At 34.7% G+C, this 26,861-nt stretch overlaps 1 protein-coding gene across 3 annotated transcripts in view; it reads right to left on the bottom strand.

Annotated features, from left to right (window-relative positions):
• Window positions 1-26,861, bottom strand: part of LUZP2 (leucine zipper protein 2) — a 599,513-nt gene that overhangs the window by 164,410 nt on the left and 408,242 nt on the right. For 2 of the 3 annotated variants that reach the window (XM_023191520.3, XM_023191522.3), the window contains exons 6-7: window positions 13,563-13,625; window positions 3,652-3,714 (exon numbers count right to left, since the gene is read on the bottom strand). The exons of the other annotated variant lie outside the window; for it this stretch is intronic. In XM_023191520.3, the coding sequence (XP_023047288.1) occupies window positions 3,652-3,714; window positions 13,563-13,625 (126 nt within the window). The remainder of the gene's footprint in view (window positions 1-3,651; window positions 3,715-13,562; window positions 13,626-26,861) is intronic. 3 annotated transcript variants of the gene reach the window in all.

Raw genomic sequence — 26,861 nt, forward strand, 5'->3', positions numbered from 1 at the left:
ATGTCCACGTGTACACGTGTACACATTATTTAACTTCCATTTTTAAGTGAGAACATGCAGGTTTTTTTCTTTTTTTTTTTTTTTTTCTGTATCTGGGTTGATTCACTTAATTAAGATAATGGCCTCCAGTTCCACCCATATTGCTGCAGAAGACATGATTTTTTATAGTTGAATAGCATTCCATATGTGTGCATATGCCACATTTTGTTTATCTTATTATCTGTTGATGAATATTACAGTTGATTCTGTGTATTTCGTACTGTGAATAGTAATGTGAAACCTATAAGTGCAGATAATTTTTGATTTAATTATTTCTTTTTTGGGGAGTAGAGACACAATAGTGAGATTGCTGAATGAAATTTTCTTCAAATATTTTTGATTCACAGTTGTATGGATACAGAAACTACCAATACACAGGGCCAAGTGTATCATTATAGTATATTTTTAATAACTGGACTACCAACTCCCTAAAGCAGTAATTTAACTAAGCCACCATTTTATTTGAAACACTGAATGACACGTGGTATTTTAAAATTGCTTTTATTCAATAAACAACAAAAACAATCACAAAACTATCAAAATGTCTACCATTATCTATCTCAATAGAGAAATTGATAGATTGAATTTTTAGTGATTTGGGAGTACTTTAAGCATTGTTTTAAATTTACCCCCACCTCCCTATAAAAGTAAGCAAATAAAATTAAATGACTTAAATCTTTAAACCATCTAATAATAAAATTTATAATCAAAATAATCATTTTACTTTATAATCTCTTAAAGCAACAAAATTTGTTACTGTTGTGTAGCCGTTATGCATTCACATAATTTCTTAGCTAACCAACTTATTTATTTTTGTTTGTTTAATAAATCATCCAGTACAAAATAATTCTTAAATTCAACGTTTTTCTTGTTATTATTGTACTGATGGGAGAGTAAACTGTTATATTTCTTTCGAAAATCATCTGTACTAGGTAGCAATAATTAATATTTTAAAACAATTTTCATGAACTACTTGATAGATATGTTTCAAAAAAAACTATAACTCAAGTTAAAAATAAGAAAGTATTTTTCATCATAATGTAAATTTAAATCATTATATACATGTATGTATATACATACCTGCACATAAGTGAAAGGTTAATTAACCTTTGGCATATCTATATAATAGATTATTCATTTAAATTTAGATAAAACAATAAAGATTAAAAGCTATCTTTTCGTTTTTAAATTACAAATTGTGAATATATATAAAGGATATATATATATATAGAGAGAGAGAGAGATGTATTGCAACTCAGATATATGTGCATATATATCATTCACCACACAGATATAATTCACACAAAGGGAACTAGACAGAAATATGAAATATGTCAAAATATTGTTTGCATTTGTTCTGAGTGATGGGATTTTAAGTTTTCTTTTGACTTTATATTTTTTGACACTGTTTTGAAATTTTTCTTCAATGAATAAGTTATACTTAAGATTTTTTTTTTTAAGAAGTACATTTGTTAAATCTAAAAAGAGCACTAAAATGGAGATTAGGTGTTCTAGAGAATATATCAGCTCGAAGTGGAATTAAGGAGGATATAAAGTAACTCAAGTCTCTGGGCAACTAACAGGCAGTTAGGCCTCACTTCTATCTTTAGTGGAGGATTTCTACTTCAGCTAGCAGCCTCCCCCAAGTTAAAAGCAGCTCTCAAGCATTAATAAGGGCACCAAATTCATCACTATGCTTTGCAATTGCCAGCATGTGTCATTATTTTTAGGATGAAATGTAAATGCTTTGACAGCAAGCATTACTTCTTCAAAGTCTACATTTACTTTAAAAAAAAAAAAAATCAAATCTATTCAAAATTGAACATTTCCTAAGAGGAAAGTACCTGAAATAGAATCTACAACACATCTCAGAGCTCACCAGTTCGTAGACTCATTTTCAAAGGTGCATGGGTGAATGTCTGTGGTACTTCAGTGCTATCAGGTTGGTGCAAAAGTAATTGTGGTTTTTGCTTTTTTTTTTTTTTTTTTTTTTTTTTTTAAGATAGAGTCTCGCTCTGTCGCCCAGGCTGGAGTGCAGTGGCGCTATCTCGGCTCACTGCAAGCTCCGCCTCCCGGGTTCACGCCATTCTCCTGCCTCAGCCTCCCAAGTAGCTGGGACTACGGACGCCCGCCACCTCGCCCGGCTAGTTTTTTGTATTTTTTTAGTGGAGACGGGGTTTCATCATGTTAGCCAGGGTGGTCTCGATCTCCTGACCTCCTTATCCACCTGTCTCGGCCTCCCAAAGTGCTGGAATTACAGGCTTGAGCCACCGCGCCCGGCCGCCATTATTTTTTTTAATGGCAAGAACCTCAGTTACTCTTGCACCAACCTAATAGTTGAGTTTCTACTGTCTACTTCCTTGACACATCTATCTATCTATCTATCTATCTATCTATCTATCTATCTATCTATCTATCTATCATCAACATACGTTTATTCAAGACTTAAACTGTGCACTGCTGATATATTAGTAGGTAAATCAGGTAAGTGTGCTGCCATCAGGATGAGTGCATGAATACATTACAGCAGAAACCATCAGCTGCCTCCCACAGCAGCTCCCTTTCTATTACTTAACTGCAAAAAAACCAGTCTTTCACAATAGAATCTAAAAAATGCTAAGGTTTTACCTTTGCATGGATGCATAACCTAGTTTGGAGAACTTTCTCAAAAAACTCTCCTCCTTCACAAAACATAATGACTTTGGAGGACAAATGCCTCCTTTTTCTGCTTTGACTGTGTACATAGTTGGATGAAGACACAATATGTATATCTTTAGTGACCATCATGATTCTATGAGGATCCAAGACTTAGAATCTAAGTCTTTAAGTTGAGGGTTGTTACATGGAGTGATGTGGAGAACAATGCAAAACAAACCTGAGTCTTGTTGACATTGTTGAGCTATGAAATAAACTATAACATTGTCATGCTTCTGGGCCTTTTGTTATTTGAGTTAATAAAAGTCCTATGATGGAACAGTTTTGCGGGATATTGTATATACTAAAGGAATTCTAATTCATGCAACTTCATAGTCTCTTTGTATTCAGGTCTCCTGATTTCATAAAATGTAAAATGACATGAAATAGCAAGGTTTACATATAATATATCTCACATTTTAAGTCATACAAATTTTCAACAAGTCCTGATCTTGGTAATATCTGAAAGCTGATGCTTTACTAATCTATATTCAACTGGTATATTACATAGAAGTAAAACAATATTGCTGAACTGTCTAATTTTCTTCCACTAACATTTCCTTCTAAAACTCTGATTTGAAAAATAAATTTAAAAGATTCAAAAGTCCTTGTATGATCTACTTCGCATAAATCTCCCAGCTTAATATCTAACTCGTGAACTCTGGGGAAGCAGGATTTGTTTTATACACTCCTAACCTGCTGGAATGAGGTATGCTTTTCATTAAGAATGAATGTAGGAAATAATATTTCCACTTATCTCTAATTAAGTAGGCAAGAAAATAAAAGTATTTCTAAAGCAGTCAAATGCAACTCAAATTCATGAGAAATTCCAGAAATTAAATTTAAGCTAAATAATGTGCTTGATATTTTTGGTATTGGGCTAGCAAATTTCAGGGAAAAGAGAGAAAAGATTCTCACCTTAAATAATAAATCCTTCTTCCCATAACGAAGCTCCTTCAGCTGGGCTTGGATTTTTTTGGACTGTAAGACAAAAACATGGATAACTTGTGTAACTCATTTATATTTTCAAACTTGAAGATTAAAATACTTTCAGACTTCACAGGAATACATTTTGCAGCCAAGCAAAGCACAGTCCAACTAGTTGAGAAGTAAAACAGAAAACCTTAACTCTGAGAGTTAAATTCTACTCAAATACATTTTTTTTAAAATTTTTTATTATACTTTAAGTTCTAGAGTACATGTGCACATTGTGCAGGTTTGTTACATATGTATACACGTGCCATGTTGGTGTGCTGCATTCATTGACTCGTCATTTACATTAGGTATATCTCCTAATGCTATCCCACCCCCCTCCCCCCTCCCCACAATAGGACCTGGTGTGTGCTGTTCCCCTTCCTGTGTCCAAGTGTTCTCATTGTTCAGTTCCCACCTATGAGTGAGAACATGCGGTGTTTGGTTTTCTGTTCTTGCCATAGTTTGCTGAGAATGATGGTTTCCAGCTGCATCCATATCCCTACAAAGGACATGAACTCATGCCTTTTTATGGCCGAATAGTATTCTATGGTGTATATGTGACACATTTTCTTAATCCAGTCTATCATTGATGGACATTTGGGTTGGTTCCAAGTCTTTGCTATTGTGAATAGCGCCGCAATAAACATATGTGTGCATGTGTCTTTATAGCAGCGTAATTTACAGTCCTTTGGGTATATACCCAGTAATGGGATGGCTGGGTCATATGGTACTTCTAGTTCTAGATCCTTGAGGAATTGCCACACTGTCTTCCACAATGGTTGAACTAGTTCACAGTCCCACCAACAGTGTAAAAGTGTTCCTATTTCTCCACATCCTCTCCAGCACCTGTTGTTTCCTGACTTTTTAATGATCACCATTCTAACTGGTGTGAGATGGTATCTCATTGTGGTTTTGATTTGCATTTCTCTGATGGCCAGTGATGATGAGCATTTTTTCATGTGTCTGTTGGCTGCATAAATGTCTTCTTTTGAGAAGTGTCTGTCCACATCCTTCGCCCACTTTTTGCTGGGGTTGTTTGTTTTTTCTTGTAAATTTATTTGAGTTCTTTGTAGGCTCTGGATATTAGCCCTTTGTCAGATGAGTAGATTGCAAAAATTTTCTCCCATTCTGTAGGTTGCCTGTTCACTCTGATGGTAGTTTCCTTTGCTGTGCAGAAGCTCTTTAGTTTAATTAGATCTCATTTGTCAATTTTGGCTTTTGTTGCTTTTGGTATTTTGGACATGAAGTCCTTGCCCATGCCTATGTCCTGAATGGTATTACCTAGGTTTTCTTCCAGAGTTTTTATGGTTTTAGGTCTAACATGTAAGTCTCTAATTCATCTTGAATTAATTTTTGTATAAGGGGTAAGGAAGAGATCCCATTTCAGCTTTCTACATGTGGCTAGCCTGTTTTCCTAGCACCATGTATTAAATAGGGAATCCTTTTCCCATTTCTTGTTTTTGTCAGGTCTGTCAAAGATCAGATGGTTGTAGATGTGTGATATTATTTCTTAGGGCTCTGTTCTCTTCAAATACATTTTAATTATCAATTTTTCCTTCAGGTGATCATGTAAATGTATTTATTTGTGTGTGTGTGTGTGTGTGTGTTGTTATTGGTTATTGGTGAGTTAAACCTTAACTCTGAGAGTCAGACCTCCAAACATCCTAGGCAGAAAGAGAAAAACCAAAGCTTGTTTAAAATATGTTATTTAAAGAAAGTTGAGTATTGTTCTTCCCCCATCCACAACTAAACACACAGAATTTCTGTCACCCAGGCATGACCAACAATCTAATTGTAGATGCTAATTACATCTGTGCATATGTATGCCTCATTTTTTACTACTTATTTTCAATTACTTTTTTTAAATTAAATGGGAGTAAATTTGAATTTGACATATGTCCAAAGTAGAAGCAAATGTGACTAGAAGCAAGAAAAGTTGCTACAATACTAATGCTGAGCTGAATGTTATTTGCACTTTAGAGTAATACACTTTTTAAGAGGGCCATCTCAAATAGGAAAATACTTAAAAAGAAAATCTTTCTCAGTAGTATGCTTTGACTACCACATTTAATTATGGTCTCTTAAGTCACTGAATGATGATCATGTATTTTGAATTTTTCAGGACAGTCCCAATACTAAAATTATAATATAAGGACTTCAGATTATTGTACGTCTATACCTAAAATTAAAGGTTCTGATTCTTTACTTAGGAAAACATTAACAAACAAAAAAGAAAACCACCACCACCAATAACCAATAACAACACACACACACACACACACACACACACACACACATAAATAAATCAGTATGATCACGAGAAGGAAAAATTAATAATTAAAATGTATTTGAGTGGAATTATAAATTAGTATCATCACTTGGGTAAACTGGCATTTTCTGATAAAATTAAACATATGTACACTGCATTACACTGCAGTATGTCCTAGGTAATTACCCAAGAGGAATTATAACGTATACAAAAATATTTAAGGCATCTTTATTCATAATAGCCAAAAGCTAGAAAGAGTACATATGTTTAATAAGCAATGAAGAGATAAATTGTAGGATATCCATGACATGGAGCACTAGAATACTGTTGAGCAACTGAAAAGGAATGAAGTACTGAATGATGGAACAACACAGACAAATTTCAAAAGCATTATACAATATGAAAGAATCCAGTAACTAGAAGCTATATTTTGTATAATTCAATTTGGATAACATTCCAGAAGGCAAACAAACAGGGACAGAAATCAGTTTAGTAGTTGACATGGACTAAGGGTTGGGGTAAAGATTCAGTGTAATATAGCAAGAAGACATTTTGGAGGGTAATGAAAAAATTGTATGTTTTGAATCTATACATTGGTCAAATCCATCAAACTGTACACTTAAACTAGATAAATTATATTGTACTGTAAATTATACCTCAATAAAAGTAAATTTTTAAAGAAGCTGGCTACAGTAGGTAATGAACACATGATCCTTATGTCACTATTACATCCTAGTAAACTGTGTTGATATAAAAGTCCTCTTTAATAAAGAACATCTGCCTATATTGTAGAAATATAATTTTCCAAGCTTACAATGGAATATGAGTTGTCCACTGAACCAACTGCAAATTTATTATGATTTGGTTTTCTAAAATATTAAGAATTTTTTTTTTTTTTTTTTTTTTTTGAGATGGAGTCTTGCTCTGTTGCCTAGGCTGGGGTGCAGTGGGATATTCTCAACTCACTTCAAACTCCGCCTCCTGGGTTCTATCAATTCTCCTGCCTCAGCCTCCTGAGTAGCTGGGACTACAGGCGCACACCACCATGCCAGGCTAATTTTTTGTATTTTAGTAGGACGGGGTTTTACTGTGTTGTCCAGGCTTGTCTCAAACTCCTGAGCTCAGGTAATCTGTCCACCTTAGCATCCCAAAGTGCTTGGATTACAGAGGTGAGCCACCACACCCAGGCCCAGAATATTTCTAATTATGCAATGTAATCGATTTGTGAAGTGGTAGCTGTGTTATAATGGCACAATAATTTTTCAATTGTTGTTCAATGCTATAAGTACGACTGATTTAAGTGGAAACTTGAATGTGTTGTCAATGATACGCTACTACAAGGTTCTAATATCAGAAACAGTTTTTCACAGATATTTCTATTATAAGTCACCTGCATTTCATGATCTATTGAATCAGGAAGTTAATAAAAAAGAACAAAAAGAAAACAAAATGAAATAAAATTTAAAAAAAGAAAAGGAGACAGGAAGAGAAGGAGAGGGAAAGGGGGAAGTAAAGAGGAAGTGGGAGAGAGGAAAAGAAGGAAAGAGGAGGAAGGAAGAGAGGAAAGGGAAGGGAAGGGCAGGGAAGGAAAGAAAGGAGGGAAGGAGGGAGGGAGGGTAAGTTAAGAGTGAGAGTGAGATATGTTAATAATTCTGTATCACTTAACTCTGTACAAAGCAGCAGCAAGAATTTATGGTTTCTCACGGGGTAGTTGATTTTTTTTCATTTCCATAGAAAGTCACCTTTCTTTTGATATGGATAGTGAAGGTGAAATGCATGATGCATAAGAAGAATAAAAAGACATGATTAAGTATTCCTACTTGTTAATGGCTTTTATGAATACAAACTCACATTGAGCCCTCAGTACCTTGACTTTATTCTTCTACTTCAGAATCACACTTATTACATCATTGTCTGTCCTCACACAGCTTCCCATGTGACTCAAAATAATATTTCAAGTACAGCATCTATGTCTTATTATGTTAATTTACTCTCTGTATTAGCCTGTTCTCACATTGCTATAAAGAAATAGCTGAGACTGTGTAATTTACAAAGGAAAGAAGCTTAATTGACTCAGAGTTACTCAGAGTTCTGCATGGCTGGGGAGGCCTCAGGACACTTACAATCATGGTGGAAGGCACCTCTTCACAGGGCAGCAGAAGAGAAAGTGAGTGCCAGCAGGGGAAATGCCAGATGCTTATAAAACCATTGCATCTCCTGTGAACGCACTATAAAGAGAATAGCATAGGAGAAACTGCCTCCGTAATTCAATTACCTCCCACCAGGTCCCTCCTATGAAACGTGCAGATTATGGTATTACAATTCAAGGTGAGATTTGGCTAGGAACAAAAAGTCAAACCATATCATTCTGCCCCAGCCCCTCCCAAATCTCATGTCCTCACATTTCAAAACAACCATGCCCTTCCAACAGACCCCAAAGTCTTAACTTATTCCAGCATTAACCCAAAAGTCCAAGTCTAACATCTCATCTGAGACAACACAATTTCCTTCTGCCTATGAGCCTGTAAAATCAAAAGTAAGTTAGTTACTTCCTAGATACAATGGGGGTACAGGCATTTGGTAAATATACCCATTACAAATGGAAGAAATTGGCCAAAACAAAGGGGCCACAGACTCCAGGAAATTCTGAAAGTCAGTAGGGCAGTCATTAAACCTTAAAGTTACAAAATGATCTCCTTTGACTCCATGTCTCACATCCAGGTCATGCTGATGATACGAATGGTGGACTCTCATAGCCTTGCACAGCGCCACCCTGTGGATTTGCAAGGTACAGCCCTCCTCCTGGCTGCTTTCATGGGCTAGGATTGAGTGCCTATGCCTTTTCCAGGTGCACAGTGCAAACTGTCGGTGGATCTACCATTCTGGGGTCTGGGGGATGGTGACTCTCTTCTCACAGCTCCACTAGGCAGTGATGCAGTGGTGACTCTGTGTGGAGCTCCAAACCCACATTTCCCTTCTGCTCTTCCCTAGAAGAGATTATCCATGTAGCTTCTGCCTCTGTAGGCAATTTCTGCCTGGACATTCAGGCATTTCCATATATCCTCTGAAACATAGGCGGAGGTTCCCAAACCTCAATTCTTGACTTCTGTGCACCCACAGGCTCAAAACCACATGGAAACCACCAAGGCTTGGAGCTTGCACCCTCTGAAGTAATGGTCTGAGCTGTACCTTGGCCCCTTTTAGCCTCAGCTGGAGCTGAAGCAGCTGGGATTCAGAGCACAGATCTGGGAGGCCCTGGACCCAGACCGTGATAACATTTTTCCCTCCTAGGCCTCTGGGCATATGATGGGAGAGGCTGCCATGAAAGTCTCCACATCCCTTGGAGACATTTTCCCTATTGTCTTGGTGATTAAGGTTGGGCTGTTCATTACTTATACAAATTTCTGCCTTTGGCTTGAATTTCTCTTCAGACATTTTTTTTTGTTTGTTTGTTTTTAATTGCATTGTCAGTCTGCAAATTTTCCAAACTTTCATGCTCCACTTCCTCTTGAACACTTTACTGCTTAGGAATTTCTTCCACCAGATACCCTAAATTCTCTCTCTCAAGTTCAAAGTTCCTCAGAATTCTAGGGCAGGGGCAAAATGCTGACAGTCTCTTTTCTACAACATAGCAAGAGTCACCTTTGCTCTAGTTCCCAACAAGTTCCTCATCTCCATCTGAGACCACCTCAGCCTGGACTTCATTGTCCATATCATTATCAGCATTTTGATCGAAACCATTTGATAAGTCTCTAGGAAGTTCCAAATCACCCCACAACTTCCTGATTTTTTCTGAGCTCTCCAAAGTGTTCCAACCTCTGCCTGTTACCCAGTTCCAAAGTCACTTCCACATTTTCAGGTATCTTTACAGCAGCATCCCATTCCCTGTGGTGCCAATTTACTGTATTAGTCTGATCTCACACTGCTATAAAGAAATACCTGAGACTGCGCAATTTACAAAGGTAAGAGCTATATTGACTCACAATTCCACATGGCTGGGGAGGCCCTCTAAGATAATTCTGCTTTACATGGTCATCATTATTTTGTGCTGCTGATTTGAGTAAAGGATAATTTATGATATCTCTCACAATTTCAAATGCACAGTTGATTGGCATTTTCTGCCTGCTGTTCCAATCTGCTGTCCGGGACTCATTTACAATCAGGTTTCTCAGGAAAATAGACTTTCTTCTTTTTTTTCCCCCTCTCATACTAAAGTTGGTGAATATCAATGGAGAGTGGGAGATTACTACCACACACGGTGCACATGATTTGGCAAACTGCATGTCAATTCTTCCACATAATTGATGCTCTGTCTTTCAAGTGTCAGAATGGTTGCCTTTTAGCTATTTGAGGTGTTCATTTTTAAAACATAATTAAAGTGTATATTCTGAATGTACAGAATATCATTTAAAATTTTCCATATAACTTGGAATTATTATCAACACATTAATTATTCAATGATTCATTCAGGAACTGCAATAAAACCTTCTGCATTGGATGGCCTTGAATCACTACATTTTTTGAGCTTTGCTATCATAACATATATATATTAAAAAAAAGTTTTAGGAGTTTTCCTCACAGTTACTCATCTCTTTGTTTCCATCACTCTGGTAATTTTCAGTTAAAAAGCAAAATCCTGACTGGATGTGGTGGCTCATGCCTATAATCCCAGCACTTTGGGAGGCCAAGGTGGGCATCTCACAAGGTCAGGAGATTGAGACCATCCTGGCTAACAAGGTGAAACCCCGTCTCTACTAAAAATACAAAATTTAGCCGAGTGTGGTGGTGGGCGCCTGTAGTCCCAGCTACTCAGCAGACTTAGGCAGGAGAATGGGGTGAACCCAGGAGGTGGAGCTTGTGGTGAGCCTAGATGGCGCCACTGCACTCCAGCCTGGGAGACAGAGCAAGACTCCATCTCAAAAAAAAAAAAAAAAAAAAAAAAAAAAGCAACTTCCTGTCTGAGGATTTCAGGCAAGCTTATGCAAAGAATAAATGCATTCTGAGTGGGTACATCTCTTTTTTATAATGTATATTAATTCAAAACCCAGCTAACACTTAGACTTTTATTTACTTTGTTAGCAACATTTTGAAAAGTTACAATTATCAAAAGGAGAATCTTCAAACAATTAGTGATTTTAAATACAGTTCCAGATGTTGGTGCCTGTGAGTCATAAAGTTTTCATAAGATTTCACAGCAAAATTAAAGTTGCTAATAATGATAATGTTGTCTGTAATAAAATGACAAGAAAGATGAAAAAGTAGGCAGCCATGATAGGATATTTTATCTCAGCTTTTTTATCCCATTTAGGAGATTATCTTTCAGACTGAGATTTTTGCTTCCTATAATTTCATGTTCAAACAGCATTTATTCGATGAAATAGGAGTGATGATTTTGGTAGATGGTGTTTATAGTAGCTTCTCTTGTTAATGTTATCCTCTGGCAAATGAAAACAATGGCAATCTTCTGGGTGTCAACGGGATTTAGATATTTTATTCTTCTATGAATACTGACAGTTGAGGGTCACTGATCTAACAGGCAATCTCCATGTTAGCTCCTAACCAACACAATATATTAGTATTTTGTTTTTGGTAGTGATGGTGAATCAAATAATTAAATTTGCCACCATATTGTTTTGAAGTTGTATTGTGACAGACAAAAACACACGCCTGTCCCATTACCAAGAATGTTAAGCTCTAAATTTATTCTATAAATACATAATGACATATACCAAATAAATTGCAATGAACCTATTACAATACATTTCAATATTAGGCAACACTAATACGTGAAGTATCTAACAATTCAGGGATAATATATTCTCCAAGGCATTGAGATGAAGAAAAAATATGAATTATTCTTGAATTGACAGACTAAACAATAAAGGTAAGCCCATTTTTACTTCCGTGCACCACAGATATTTCTCATAGGAGCTTCCTCTCTTTCATATACATGAGTGTCATGTGAACCCTGAACACATATAAATTATCTCAGAATATAACTTCAATCTAGCTCTTTCTTTTTCAAAACATCATTCCACCTGGTTACCCTCTTGTAATACAACCTGCACAAACCACATTTATATTATTTCTAAAACCTAAGAAATATAAACAACGTACAAGTCTATTTGCGTTCAAATAGAAAAATACAAAGAAATGAAACATTACACTAGATTAGATCTACAAACCATTTAGGCTAATTTTTCATATTCTGTAACACCATCTTTCAGTTTTTCTGTATTGAACATTTCTAATAATGCCATATATAATATTATAGGAAAGATATTATAAAATTGATCGTTATATTGCATGTTAGACTTGAATGTTTGTATTTATGTTAATGATTTTTTCTTGTTTTTCAAGGAGAGTTTTCACTTTCTTTAACAAATCTCAGTTTGGGCTAGACACAGGACCACTGACCTAGTGACATTTTCCAGACTCTCTTCAACTTAGCTCAGCATGTGACCTAGTTTTAGCAAATAGGGTACAATGAGATAGAAGAGACTATTTCCTGGGTGGACTCCTGAAAAGCAATGCTCGTGCTTCACCAGGTTATCTTCCCTTTCCCTCCTGCTGGGAGAGGATAGTGGCAGAAAAAGATATTTTTGAACCAAGGGTCGTTCCATAATTTAAAGACAATAAAGCTGTTTTAGAAGCTCTTCGCCTTACTTCTAGACAACTCTGAGACAAAGGGTAAACTTGTTTTAACTTGTGTAAGCAACATTTCTCAATGCATCTAAACTTCTTTCCTTCCCTCTGCTTCATAGGTATAAGACATTCATCATGATATGAAGCCACTCATGACTGTTCCTTATCATTCATAGGCTATTTCTTGAATAGATTTCTTACACATTTAATATATCTTTGCGTGTGCTTCTTAGAGGATGCAACTAAAACAGTGAATCTTTTCTCCTCTTCTTGAGGCATCAACAATTATTTAGCATGACGGTATCATTACTATTTCATTGTTATTACTAAGGCTTATATGAGCTACATTTTCACATTACAGAGATGTAAGAATAGATTTGGAGATGAGAAATATAGAAAATTGATTATTTTAGTTAAATCTATATTAAGCAGAATGACATATGTCCCCCTGAGAAATATATGAGATGATTTTACTACACAGTCTACACAGCAAATAGAACCAATGAATGTATTTATTTCATATGGTTTATGGTCAACCCCAGAATCTTCACTCTGACAGTCAATTGCCACTGCAAAACTTTATAGACATCACATAGAAGGTACAAGAGAGGAAAAAAAAAAAGGAAAATTTTATGGACTTCCAGTAATTTGCTATTAAGGAAATTCTGATAGTCCAGATAAGGAAGAAATCCAGAAAAAAAAAAAATCTACAAAAGTGACCATTACCTGCCTTTGTTAAATTTTTTTTTCCCCCTTTTGGTTATTGCAATGTTAAAACACAAAGATACCCAAAGGTTTAAAATATATTTTATTTTTCTATTTAAAAATTTGCATTTGTATTAGGAGGAACAAGAGTTACCAGATGTCTGAGTTGAACAAAAATCTGGCCATAATACTGTTTTTATCTGGTTAAAGTTAGAAGAAGCAAAAATTTACTCACCTCTTCTGCGTGAATGCCACAGAGCTTGTTTCCTGACAAGAGTTTGTTTTTCAAGCTTTTATTCTGAGGAAGAAAACATAGTTTTATTGCAAAGAAGAGACAAAATACTAAGAATTTCTTCAATTATGTCAGCATTACTGCTTTATGTTCTGTCCAAAAATTAGACCTTCATAATATAAAATGTGATGGATTGGTGTAAAACTGAATCAAATCTGTAATTTAAAAGATTGTTTTTTATTCAATTAAAATTTGGTGTATTAGCATTAACACATTCATTTAAAAAGGTAATTTCCAGTTTTATTCTATTGTGGGCAGAAAAGAGAATCGATGTAATTTTATTTTTTTAAAACTGTTATTTGTTTATATATATATATGTATGTATTTTGTGACCTAAAATACAGTCTACCCTGGAAAACATTCCATGTGTATGCTGTAACTATTGGGCAAAATGTTCTGTCAATTTCCATAAAGTCCGTTTGGTCTAGAGTACAGTTCAACTCTGATGTTTCTTCATTTTTATTTATTTTTTTGAGATGGAGTCTCACTCCATTGTCCAGGCTGGAGTGCAATGGTACGATCTCAGATCCCTGCAACCTCTGCCTCCCAGGGTTGAAGCTATTCTCCTGCCTCAGCCTCTCAGGTAGCTGGGATTACAGATGTGCACCACCATGCCTGGCACCATGCCTGTTAAAATACAAATTTTTTTGTATTTTAAGTAGAGACAAGGTTTCACTATGCTGACCAGGCTGGTCTTGAACTCTGACCTCAGGTGATCTGCCTGCCTTGGCCTCCCGAAGTGCTGGGATTACAGGGATCAGCCACCGCACCTGGCCTTACTCTGATGTTTCTTTGTTGATTTTTTGTTCGGATAATATGTCTAGGTATGAAAGTGGGGTATTAAAGTACCTTACTATTCTTATATCACAATAAATATCTCCATTTAGATCTGTTATTATATATACATATAAAGATGCTCCAGTGTAGGGTACATATGTAATTGCAATTGTTATATCCTCCTACTGTGATGACTCTGTTATCATTATATAATGACCTTATTTGTCATTTATTAAATCATTTTTTACTGAAAGTCTATTTTATCTGATGTAAGTATAACTACTTCTAATCTGCTTTGGTTTCCATTTGCATGGAATATCTTTTTCCATCCATTCACTTTCAGTCAATGCATGCCTTTACAGGTGAAAGAAGTTTCTTATAAGCAGCATATATTTGAGTCTTTTTTTAGTCCATTTAACCACTTTATATACTTTAATTAGATTATTTAGTTTATTTATAGTCAAAGTTACTATTGATAGGTAAGGATTTACTACTTCTGCACAGCAGAAGAAAACAATACAGTGAAGAGATAACCTGAAGGATGGGAGAAAGTATTTGCAAACTACTCAGCTGACAAAGGGTTACTATCTATAACAAACCAAGAACACAAATCAAAAGCAAAAATCCAATAATATGATTTATCAAAAATTGGCAAAATAGGCCAGACATGGCGGCTCACGCCTGTAATTCCAGCACTTTGGGAGGCTGAGGTGGGTATCTCACAAGGTCAGGAGATCAAGTCCATCCTGGCTAATACAGTGAAACCGCATCTCTACTAAAAACACAAAAAAATTAGCCGGGCCTGGTGGTGGGTGCCTATAGTCCCAGCTACTTGGGAGGCTGAGGCAGAATGGTGTGAACCCAGGAGATGGAGTTTGCAGTGAGCCGAGATGGCACCACTGCACTCCAGCCTGGTTGGCAGAGCGAGGCTCCATCTCAAAAAAAAAAAAAAAAGTTAGCAATATATCTGAATAAACATTTCTCAAAGGAAGACAAATGCTAATAGATATACTAAAAATGTTAAACATTACTAATCATCAGGAAAGTGCAATGAAGCAATGAAATACTACTGCACTCAGGTTAGGATGCTTATTATCAAAAAGACAACAAATAACAAGTACTAATGAGGATGTGGAGAAAGGGGAACTCTTATGTACAGGTGCTGGGAATGTAAATTGGTACAGCCATTATGGAAAAAAATATGGAAGTGTATCAAAAAATTAAAAATCGATTACTATGTAATCCAGCAATCCCATTACTGGTTATATAAAAACAAATAAATGCAATCAGTATGTTGAACTCCTTGATTCTCAGAAGCCATTTCTTCTTACAGGCCCGAGAGGTATATTCTTTCTGTGGTGTGTGAACGAGTACACACAGATCTGTTACCCTTTAAATATCTCATAATTGACATAGTTCAAAGACAAATGCTTGTTCCTCTGACACTTCTTAACCATCTGAGTCTAACCCCTCATGGCTATTTAATTGTATCTGGTTTATTGCACTCAGGCTTTTCTGTCTTTTACCCCAATAACTGAAGAACATGGACTGTCTTTAGATGGGCAGGCTAAAGGAGAGCAGATAACTGTAAAACCCACAGGATTCAGACATCATACTGACTCTCTAGGAGTAGATAATGTCTTGATACAAATACATATTATACATGATGACTCTAAGGAGGGCCAACTGGATAAGCACCAGGAGGAAAATGAGCATTTAATGCAGAGTGAATGAACAAATACATCAAGTTTAAGAGTGCCCCACTTAGAATTCCAAGCTAATTTTGAACAGGGTTTTTTATTTTGTTTTCTTATCATGGAGCGAGGGGGTACAGTTGTTCCAGTTTGAAAGAATACTTATTTTTTTTCTTCTTTAGTTAAAATTTGGAAATCTAAAAAGCTCAGTTAGAATTTCAATAGCATGAAATGTTTTACACAAATGGGAGGAAGTTATTCTGATTTATTCAAGTAATGTCTTTTTGCAAATATTTGCACTGATCATACAAGGTACAATATTAGGGTTCTTTTTGTAAAGCAAATATGATATACATTAATTTCATATTTGAAGAGATGTGTATCCCTAATAAAGGGATATATACTGATATGTTCTGGCTCTGCAGTGTTGCTCAGATTGTAGCAAAATAAAACTCTTTAAAATGGAGACAAAATAGGGGATGTACATCGGATAGGAGTATTTATGTCCTACCAAAAACCACTCACAACTGAGAAATATTATTAGAATTAAGAAATAACTATAAATTAATAAATAGCATATTTAAAAGTTGGTGTCTGTAGTATATACTATTTAAAATTTGCATCTCCACTTAAAGCTATTTTTTCTTTCTTCTGTTCATTTATGTACCTATGTTTGTATTCATTTATTTTTATTATTATTTGTTCATTTATTAATGCTGCTAACAGGGGAAATTTTGAATGTTGATCTGAATGATATATATTATAACAAATACCAACTTTTATCCTTCAAAAATTATATTATTTTATATTTTTTTTCTGAGGAGGAAACATACCTGTTAACTAATATATATAACACAAGACTAATTTTTAGCATACTATTTATTTCACTGACCTGTTATCTCTGCTTATTACACTGATTTCTCAGAATAGATTATTCCTTAATTACTTGGAGTAGGCTTTTCAATGATCAGGATGTGTCTGTCAAGTTTATAGAATAGCAAGCAGTGTTAAACATTCCACACCATTAGTGAAGCTAGAGTTTTGATAAAGACGTTCCACAGAACCATTTAACTTTCTTCAATAATATTTACTCTCCACTCCCCCCAAAAAGATTAATGCTATGATAATATGAGTTGAACAATGTCAAAAAGATTTATTTTCTCCGGACTTCTCAGAGTCTTTTATTAGAATACTGAGCTTCATGGACACAAAGAGGGGAACAAGAGACACCGGGGTCTACCTGAGGATTGAGGGTAGGAGGAGAGAGAGGATCAAAAAAAAAAAAAAAAATAACTATTGGGTACAAGTGTTAGTACCTGGGTGCCAAAATAATCTGTACAACAAACCTCTATGACATGAGTTTACCACTTTACTTTTATAAAAAACCTGCACATGTACCCCTGAACATGTACTCCTGAACTTAATTACTATTATTAAATGTTTTAATAATAAAATTGTGTTTAATATAAATGGTTTTCCTAAATTTGATTGACAATAAAACACTTTGGACTAAATAACTCATCTCATTACTAGAATTTGAGAAATAAAGCTGCAAGTACTAACCTATGTTTGATTTTATTAAGGGAGACCAAAATATTACACTATTATATTCTACTGAAGTTCTGTTTTTCATGTTTACTAGTAACATGATAAGAAAGGTTTGATTCAGGACTTTTGAAAAAATGTCAAGGCTATTGAAATAAGGGAGAGAGATGAGACTCAACTCTAAAAATAGCAAAAATATAGCAAAGACAGCTGGGGATTTCTAGCCGATGAGCAGAATTATGGAGTTCAATGGATAGACAATTACTAATAGGAGCGATCATGGGTAGAGGGATTCTTGCTAAAGCTGCCTAATAGAATCCTTGCTGAAAGCCATTTGATCAGATTTAGATATCAAGGGTGAGGGGAGTCTCAGGATCCCAGCTACAATTGGACTAGAAGAGTCAAAGGCAAGACAAGTCTAAGGCAAGACAAGACAAGTCTAAGACAAGGCCCATTTGATAAGTGAACTCAGAGGAGTCTGTCCAAAGTTTGGTCAAGAAGTCTTTGGGAAAAGTGCTTTCTGTGCCCTAAGAAATGTTTGTTTACTTCAAAGTCATGAAGAATTTTTTCTCAAATAGTTTTCTTAAAGTTTTATAGTTTTGGGGTATACTCTTTTATGTAATCCTCTTCAAGTTACTTTTTTTTTAATGAAGTGAGGTAAGGGTCAAGGTTCACTTTTAGTTTTATTGCAAACATCCAGTTGCTTGTGCACCAATTGTTGAAGAAGTGCTCCTTTGTACATTGAAATATCTAGAGCCTTTGTCAAAAATCAATTGAGAAAATAACTCTTTTAGCCAACATGAAGCATCTGGCCTCAGACAAGCCCTCTTGCCATAAAGAACTAGATAACTAGACAGAATATAATAACACAAATGTTTAAGACAGCAGACAACCACTACTGCCAGACTATCGTACTAAAGAGAGGAGAAGTAGGCAAGAAATCCCTGCAGTTGCTCTTTTTTGTTTGTTTGGGTTTTTGTTTGTTTGTTTGTTTTTCTCTGGAGGCAATTTATAAAGTACCATACAGAAGAAAAACTCAAGCAAAATGCAGAAGTTTTGGTTAGTTGAGAAGAGTTTATGATTAGGGGAAGGTGATCAGGTAGAATTTATGTTACAAAACAGCAGAGGCTTTGAAGCTGTTAAAAGGAAAACCTTAGACAAATTAAATTTAACAGTTTGAGCAAAGAATGATTTGCAAATCAGGCAACCCCTTAACCAGAATAAGTTCAGAGACACTCCAATGCAGCTATGTGATCAAAGATTTATGCACAGAAAAAGCAAAATGACATACAGAAAATGAAAGTGAGATACAAAAACAGCCATGCATTGGTTACAGCTTGGTGTTTGCTGTGTTTGAACATGGTTTTAACAGTTGGCTTCTCTTGATTGGCAAAAACTCAGTGGCTGGCACAAGTGTAGGTTACATTCTGCTTAACATACAAGTTAGGTTATACTTCACTATGTTATAGAGAAACCTTTAGGCCAAACTTAAAATGTGTAAGAAGGAAACTTTGGGCTAAACTTAATTTAAGAATGCAATGTAGAAAAAGAGTACAGAGGATTTTCAGGGGTCTTCCCTTATGTCTTCAGATGAACGGAAATCTGCATATGCATAAGCAAACATGCTGCAAGACCAGAAAAGATTTAATTGAGCTTTCTCTCAATTAAAGTATTTACATGAAACCACCAGAAAAGAACTGCAAGGTGAAAAATTAGTAGAGCTCACCTAGACATTCAATTTCCAACAAGTCAGAATGGAAAGACTTAACCACTAAGATATTTAGTAAAAACCTTAGACAGATCTGTCTTACAAGCAGGGTCAGAACAGTCCTGTGAAGGCTCATTTAGACCAAATTTATAAAGCTTAAAAACAAAACCCAAAATAATCAACCTAAACAATTACTATCTACTTGAATAAACTGTAATACTCTTAGAAGATAACAAAATCCAGGTGCCCAATAATGTAATATTTATAATTCAGCATTCATTCAAAATCATAAAACACAAGAATCAGAAAAATGAGAGCCTTAAGACAGAGGAGGAGGAAATCAGTCAATAGAAATAGTTATCATTGGCAAAGATGGTGAAGTTCATTTAGAAATAACATTAAGTACATATAACAAAAGAGACTTTCATTTTCAGTACTGACATAAAGAACTTGAAAGTCATTAGATTTCCAATTTCTACATCTTCACGGAATTTTCTCTTTGTTCTATCTATTAGCTTGAAAGGAATATTAAAATATCCAAAAGTCATTGTGGATTTGTCTATTCCTTTGTTTAAGTCTGTCAATTATTGTTTCACGAAATTTGAAGCTTTTTTAGGTGCTTACAAATTTAAGAATCGTTACGTCTTTTAGAATAAAGGATTGCCCCTTTTAACATTATAATATGCCTCTCTTTTTCTCTGGCAATTTATTTTGTCATGGCTAATTTATCTGATGTTAGACTTGCTAAAGTCTTTTCTCTTGGAGTTTGCATAGCATATATTTTCATATTTTACTTTCATCTTTCTTGTATCTTTGTATTTAAAGTGCATTTTAATAATTGTCAAGTATAATTTGATTGCATAGTTTTATACAGTCTGGCAATAGCTTTCTCTCAATTAAAGTATTTACATGAAATTTAATATAATCAATATATATAGCCAGATTTTATTTACAATCTCACAATTTGTTTTTCTTTCACCTTCTTGTTTTTCTAGAGTCAATTTAGTATATTTAGAAGTCTATTTAGAATTGATATTGTACCACTTCCAATGTAGGAAGTGGTATAATATCACTTCAAATAGCCTACATTTGAAACAAAAGATCACACTCTGCCATACGTAATTACTAAATCACACGCTATAAGATATATAATATATCTGAAGATGAGTGAACAATTATAAAATTATAAAGAATACATAATCTGGAGTAAATTAATCAAAAAAGGTGTCCCTGATGAGGTCATTACACATGATCTATAAATGTAAGTGAATAAGTTTAGACATTTCTAAACTTTTCAGTCTTTCAAAGTATGAAAATTTGATAGTTTCTTTTTACATCACTGTATCTAGTTTAGAGAAAGTGAAAGAAAATTGCCAATATGTGTATGTTATTTTCAGAGAAAAATAAATTAGTAAAACTACCAATCTCTTGAACAGGTAGAAAAGACAATCTTTGGTTTGTTTGTTTTTATTCTGTCTCAGGAAATGATGTGATAAATGTCTCTTGACTCAGAGTTTAACGTTAGTCCCATCTAATAGAAAACTGTACTATTTTGCCTTCATTTTCCACCTACTCTTTCCAGAATTCCAGTCCATTTCCAAGTACCTCACAAGGGTTTTTGGGTTTCACCCCAAAAATACTGGCGAATAAAAATTTGTAGTTTTCATATGAGACTGGATATGTGTTTTAAAAAGCTTACATTTATACAAGAAATTGGCATGTTTTATAGGTATATGTGCATCCCTCTGATTCATCCTGGTTTTCAACTCTTTTTCTTTTTTTTTCTTTTTTTTCTTTTTTTTGAGACGGAATCTAGCTCTGTCACCCAGGCTGGAGTGCAGTGGCACCATGTTGGTTCACTGCAAGCTCCGCCTCCCGGGTTCACACCATTCTCCTGCCCGAGTAGCTGGGACTACAGGCTCCCGCCACCATGCCTGGCTAATTTTTTGTATTTTTAGTAGAGATGGGGTTTCACCGTGTTAGTCAGGATGGTCTTGATCTCCTGACCTCGAGATCCGCCCGCCTCGGCCTCCCGAAGTGCTGGAATTGTAGGCATGAGACACCGTATCCGGCCTTAAATTCAGTTTTTAAAGATGATGTTACTGCTATTTGGCCAGAGTACCTGAAAGCAGATACAAGGATCTGACATACTTACCTGAATTTTTTTTTTATAATTGTCACTTGTAAGTAAACTGGATGTCTTAGATATGCTTGACTCTTCCAATTTATGTAAGCTCTTACATTTCTCTTCATGGATATTTTCTCACAGATATCCATGTCAATGGATATTGTGATATTTATACACAAATATCACAGATATTTATGTCAAGTATAAAATAGTATGAATAGGAGTTGTACAATTTTGAAAATACATTCCAGTTTTTTTTTCTTCAATAGCAGAATCTCCTAGATCCATTCAACTATATGTTAATAGGCATCTGTTAAAACTGAACATATTTATATATAAATGCATATCATAGAGTGTTATACAAATTTCAATTGCCAATGTATTTTTCTTTTTTTGAACTGCAAATTTCACTATGTCACTCTCTTTCAAAAAAGGGGAGGAATCCATGTTAAAGGCAAGGCAAAAGGAAGGGGACAAAGATGTAAAATCTGTTTGAGAATCTATAAGAAAAACAATTAAACAAGAAAAAAATAAATAACCCCCTTAAAAATTGGACAAAAACATAAGCAAATAATTTTCTAAAGAAGTCATACAAGCAACCAACAATCATATGGAGAAAATGTTCAACATCACTAATCTTCAGAGAAATGCAAATCAAAATCACAATGAGATCTCATTTCACACCAGTCAGAGTGGCTATAGTTAAATAGTCAAAAAACAACAGATGCTGATGAGGGTGTGGAGAAAAGGGAATACTTATACAATATTGGTGGGAATGTAAATTGGTGAAGCCACTGTGGAAAGCAGTTTGAAGATTTCTCAAAGAACTTAAAAGAGAACTACTATTCGACACAGCAATCCCATTACTGGCCAAAGATCCAAAAGAAAACAAATCTTTCTACCAAAAGACACATGCACTCACATGTTCATTGCAGCACATTAGCAAAGACATGGCATCATCTTAGGTAACAAACAATGGTGGATTGAATAAAGAAAAAATGTGGTACATATATACCATGGAATACTATGCAGCCATAAAAAGGAGGAAATCTAGTCCTTTGCAGCAACATAGATGCAACTGGAGATTTTTATCCTAAACAAATTAACACAGGAACAGAAAATTGAATACCACATGTTCTCACTTATAAATAGGAGCCAAATATTGGGTACTCATGGATAGAAGATGGCAACAATGGAAAATGAGGACTACAAGAGTGAGGAGCGAGGGAGGCAGGCAAGGGTTTAAAAACTCTTAGGTACTATGCTCAGTACCTGGGTGATAGGATTATTCATGCTCCAAACCTCAGAATCATATAGTATATACAAGAAACAAACCTACACCTGCACCCCCGATTCTAAAATAAAAGTTAAAAAAAGGACAAATTTAAAAAAAATAAAATCTGTTTGTTTTTCTTGCAGTTTTTTTTTTAAACATATATAATCATTCCTAAAGTTTTTATCCTCTTGTTCTTCCTCTAGCTTGACTCCCACTTGCTGGGTTCTTCGAAGAGCAAATTTTCTAGCCTACTCTAAGGTTCACTGTAACTCAACCTACTTAACACATTTATTTCAGGGTAAACTTCCTAAACTTCCTAAAATATGGTGAGAATCTTACACCACCCCACTGAAAATCTCTCATGGAGTTTTATACATGACAAACAGACTGAATTTCAACGGATTAAAAATTTGAGAATCTCTCACCAGTCTTCCGTCTTACCTACATAAACGCTTTGCTGTAACCAATATAGGTTCGTTATTTTTTCCTAAGTCCCAAGAACTTGACTTCACCCAGCCATTATCCTGGTTTGTGTTTTCTCCTCCTCATTTTCTATGTGTCTAATAACTATTTTGATTGTAGTGACTGTTTGCCTCTGAAAGTTTTCTGTAATCTTCCTATTTACTCTAATAGACATCCCATTCTCAATTTCCCCCAGTTAACCTCTATCGTATGTAAAGTCTAGAGAGTATAATTTTTTTTAATGAAAAGATTCATTCTTCAGAAAGCTCCAAACTGCTTTCCACAGTGGCTAAATGGAACAGGAAACCAAATGTCACATGTTCTCATGTATAAGGGGGAGTTAAACATTGAATACACATAGACATAAAGATAAGGACAATAGATACCAGGGACTATTAGATAGGGTAGGCAGGGAGTGAGGCATGGGCTGAAAAAAAAAAAAAAAAAAAAAATACTGGGTACTATGCTGACCTTCAGTATCACACAATATAACCATATAACGAACCTGTACATGTACCCTTCAATCTATAATAAAAGTTGAAATTACTTGGCTGGGCACAGTGGCTCATGCCTGTAATTCCAGCACTTTGGGAGGCCGAGGCGGGTGAATCACCTGAGGTCAGGAATTCCATACAAGGCTGACTACCATGGTGAAACCTCATCTCTACTAAAAATACAAAAATTAGCCGGGCATGATGGCAGGCACCTGTAATCCCAGCTACTCGGGAGGCCGAGGCAGGAGAATTGCTTGAACCTGGGAGGCAGAGGTTGTAGTGAGTCAATACCATGACATTGCACTCCAGCCTGGGCACAAGAATGAAACTTTGTCACCTATACACACAAAAAAAAAGGAATTATTTTTAAAAAGATTCATTAAAAAGGTTCATTTATTCATGCATATTCTGTTTACTCATATTCATTGACTTCTCTGTGCTAGACTCAGCGTTAAATCTTGAGAATACAAATATAAAACGAGTTATCTGCTTCTGAAGAGCTCACCGAGTTAGAGTGGGCTACAGATATGAAAATAAACAATTGAAACACAGACTGTACAATGAAAATTATATAGCTATCAAAAATCTCTACTAATTGTAAAGCAGATTTATAATTAGTCTCCTGGATGGATGCGCATATTAAATTGTTCTTAGAGGAAAACAATTTGCAGGGAAATGTCTAAAACTATGGCCAAAATTTTAAAAAGTAATAATCCGTGTGTGTGCGTGTGTGTGTGTGTATTTGTTCATGTGTTTGTATGTCAGCATGAAATCGGATGGCAGTGAAAAAAATACATGCCAGGCCTTTAAAGAAGTATTGTAATATTAACTGAAAATGTTGAAAATAAAATGTTATCCATATTGTGAGTCTAAATGTGTAAAACTTACATGTGTATATTTAAAACTAGGAGACAAGATAAGCAGATAAAAACCTTCATGCTATTAGGTGATGTATTATGTGTAATCTTCTCCAAGGATCTCCATTGTTATTTTAATAAAATGTAATATTCCTAAAGAGTTTTCTATGCAAAATAGCATAATAAAAGTGGTATTATAGGGTGTGAATGTGTGTATGTGTGCATGTGTATATAAATACTCTGCAGAATTTCTGAGTACTGAGTTTTGCTACTTTTGTTTTTTTCTGTGTGTGTGTTTTTTTTTTTTTGCTATTTATATTCTGTTCCTTCTTCTTCATCTAAACAAAAAAATGAATCTGACTTTTCTGTGTGTCCAGTGCTGAAAACATCATTCAACTTGTAGTTATTATTAATGAATGTGAATGAATAACATTCATGAATGAATAAATGAATAATGCCTGATAATGAGTATTATGTTATTGCTGAGGATTAAGCTGGAAATTCATTGTCTCTGTGACATTATTGTGACCTATTGCTTCATCTGACAAAAGCTGAACATCTTAAACAGGTATCTTTAAAAATATTTTTTCTACCTCTTAGTCTACATTGTGCTTCTTGGAAACAAAAAGGAAAAACAATTATTCATATGTGACAAAATTAGGTGACGTACATTTTCCTATAGTCTTGGGACTCCTGAAAACCAGTAGAAAGTTTACAAACATCATTCTGTTCAGTATTTGCAAAACATCATTTAGTGTTTTAGGAATCATTTAGTGTTTCAGACCATCATTTAGTGTTAAGGAATTCTGTGATATTTCGTATTTCTCCTTTACTCATTAACTTGTCATCTCTTTCAAGTTTAAAAACTATTATTCTTATGTTGTTATACACTCAGAAATGTCCTCAATTAACAACATGAGGTAGATGTTCAAAAGAGTTAGTTAAAATAATGAATTTAATAACCCTTGAAAAGATTGTGACCTCAGTCTATAGCTCTTACTTATAAAATAAATGAAACATACACATTACTTGTTTCTCAGGATACATCCAGCAGTTGTCTACCTAATTAAGCTTCATTCAAAAGATTAGCACTTGACTAGAAATAGCAGAGGGCTTATCTATAAACAGAATGTTTTAGAGAATAGAAATATTAGCAAATAGAGTTTTATATATATGCTTTATTAAAGAGAAATAGGCTATTCTTAATATATTTTAACTTTTTTTGGATGGTATAAACATTCTATTATAAATTTTATTTTTATAATAGCTACTAATCGAGACATCATTGGGTATAACTGAGAGTTGTAAGAACTTTCACTACTCTTGTAAATGGCCCCAAAATGCTTTATATTTTTCTATATGTGATTTTAGAAATTTCTGTTAGCATATTCATATAAATATGTACATATATTTTCTTATTTGCACAATTTTTCTTTATGTATTATTAAACATGTGAATCTTACCATCTATGAAATAATGTATTTCAGGGTAAAGATGAATATCTCAAACAACCAATTCATTTTATGATGCCAGTAGGTAGATTTCCTAATACATTAGGAATTCATGTATAAGAACTTTGGATGATCCTCTCTAATGCTTCCCCACATCCTTAACTTCAGCTTTCACAGCCGCAAAATTCTTATTCATAAATCAAGCCTACGAGATTGATTAGAGTGAATGACTGCTAGTCAGTTACCCCAAGCAAATAATTAGTTTTAAACGGTGATACCACTTGTTTAAGAAATTATATCTGCAGAGCTGAATACTGCCAGAATATCTGAAAACATCTATATTCTAGATTTTTTAAAGGTTCTGCTAGAATTTGCATTAATCATGTCATTATTGTCATGTGCTTCTTCTTTTTGTCTTGTAATTAAGTTTGATAAACAGTAGAATAATTATTTTGATAACTACATATAATTAGTTTGTTATCACCTCTGTATTAACAGAATTTGAGACTCTGTATCTTTTCTCCCTGAGATAATGCTTGGTTACAATTTTTATAATATATTTGCTCTTCATTATTTGCCCAGTTTTCATTATGTGTACACAGAAGCATGAATGCGATTTGAAATCTTTTAATGGCAATAAAGTTACAATCACCCGTCTATGTAGACTAACATTTTAACTCCAAATATTTGATCTGCAATGTGTATGTAAGCAGTTTCTCTCCACACAATTATTAAAATTTTTCCTGTTAGGATCTGCTCTGTTTAATTCTGCTGTCTGCTCTCCTCTAATGCTGCGTCCCTAATTGTACACAGTTTAGTGATATCTAGGAGTATAAAGTTGTCGCCCATC

This window comes from Piliocolobus tephrosceles, chromosome 13, assembly GCF_002776525.5.
Source record: "Piliocolobus tephrosceles isolate RC106 chromosome 13, ASM277652v3, whole genome shotgun sequence".
NCBI lineage: Eukaryota > Metazoa > Chordata > Mammalia > Primates > Cercopithecidae > Piliocolobus > Piliocolobus tephrosceles.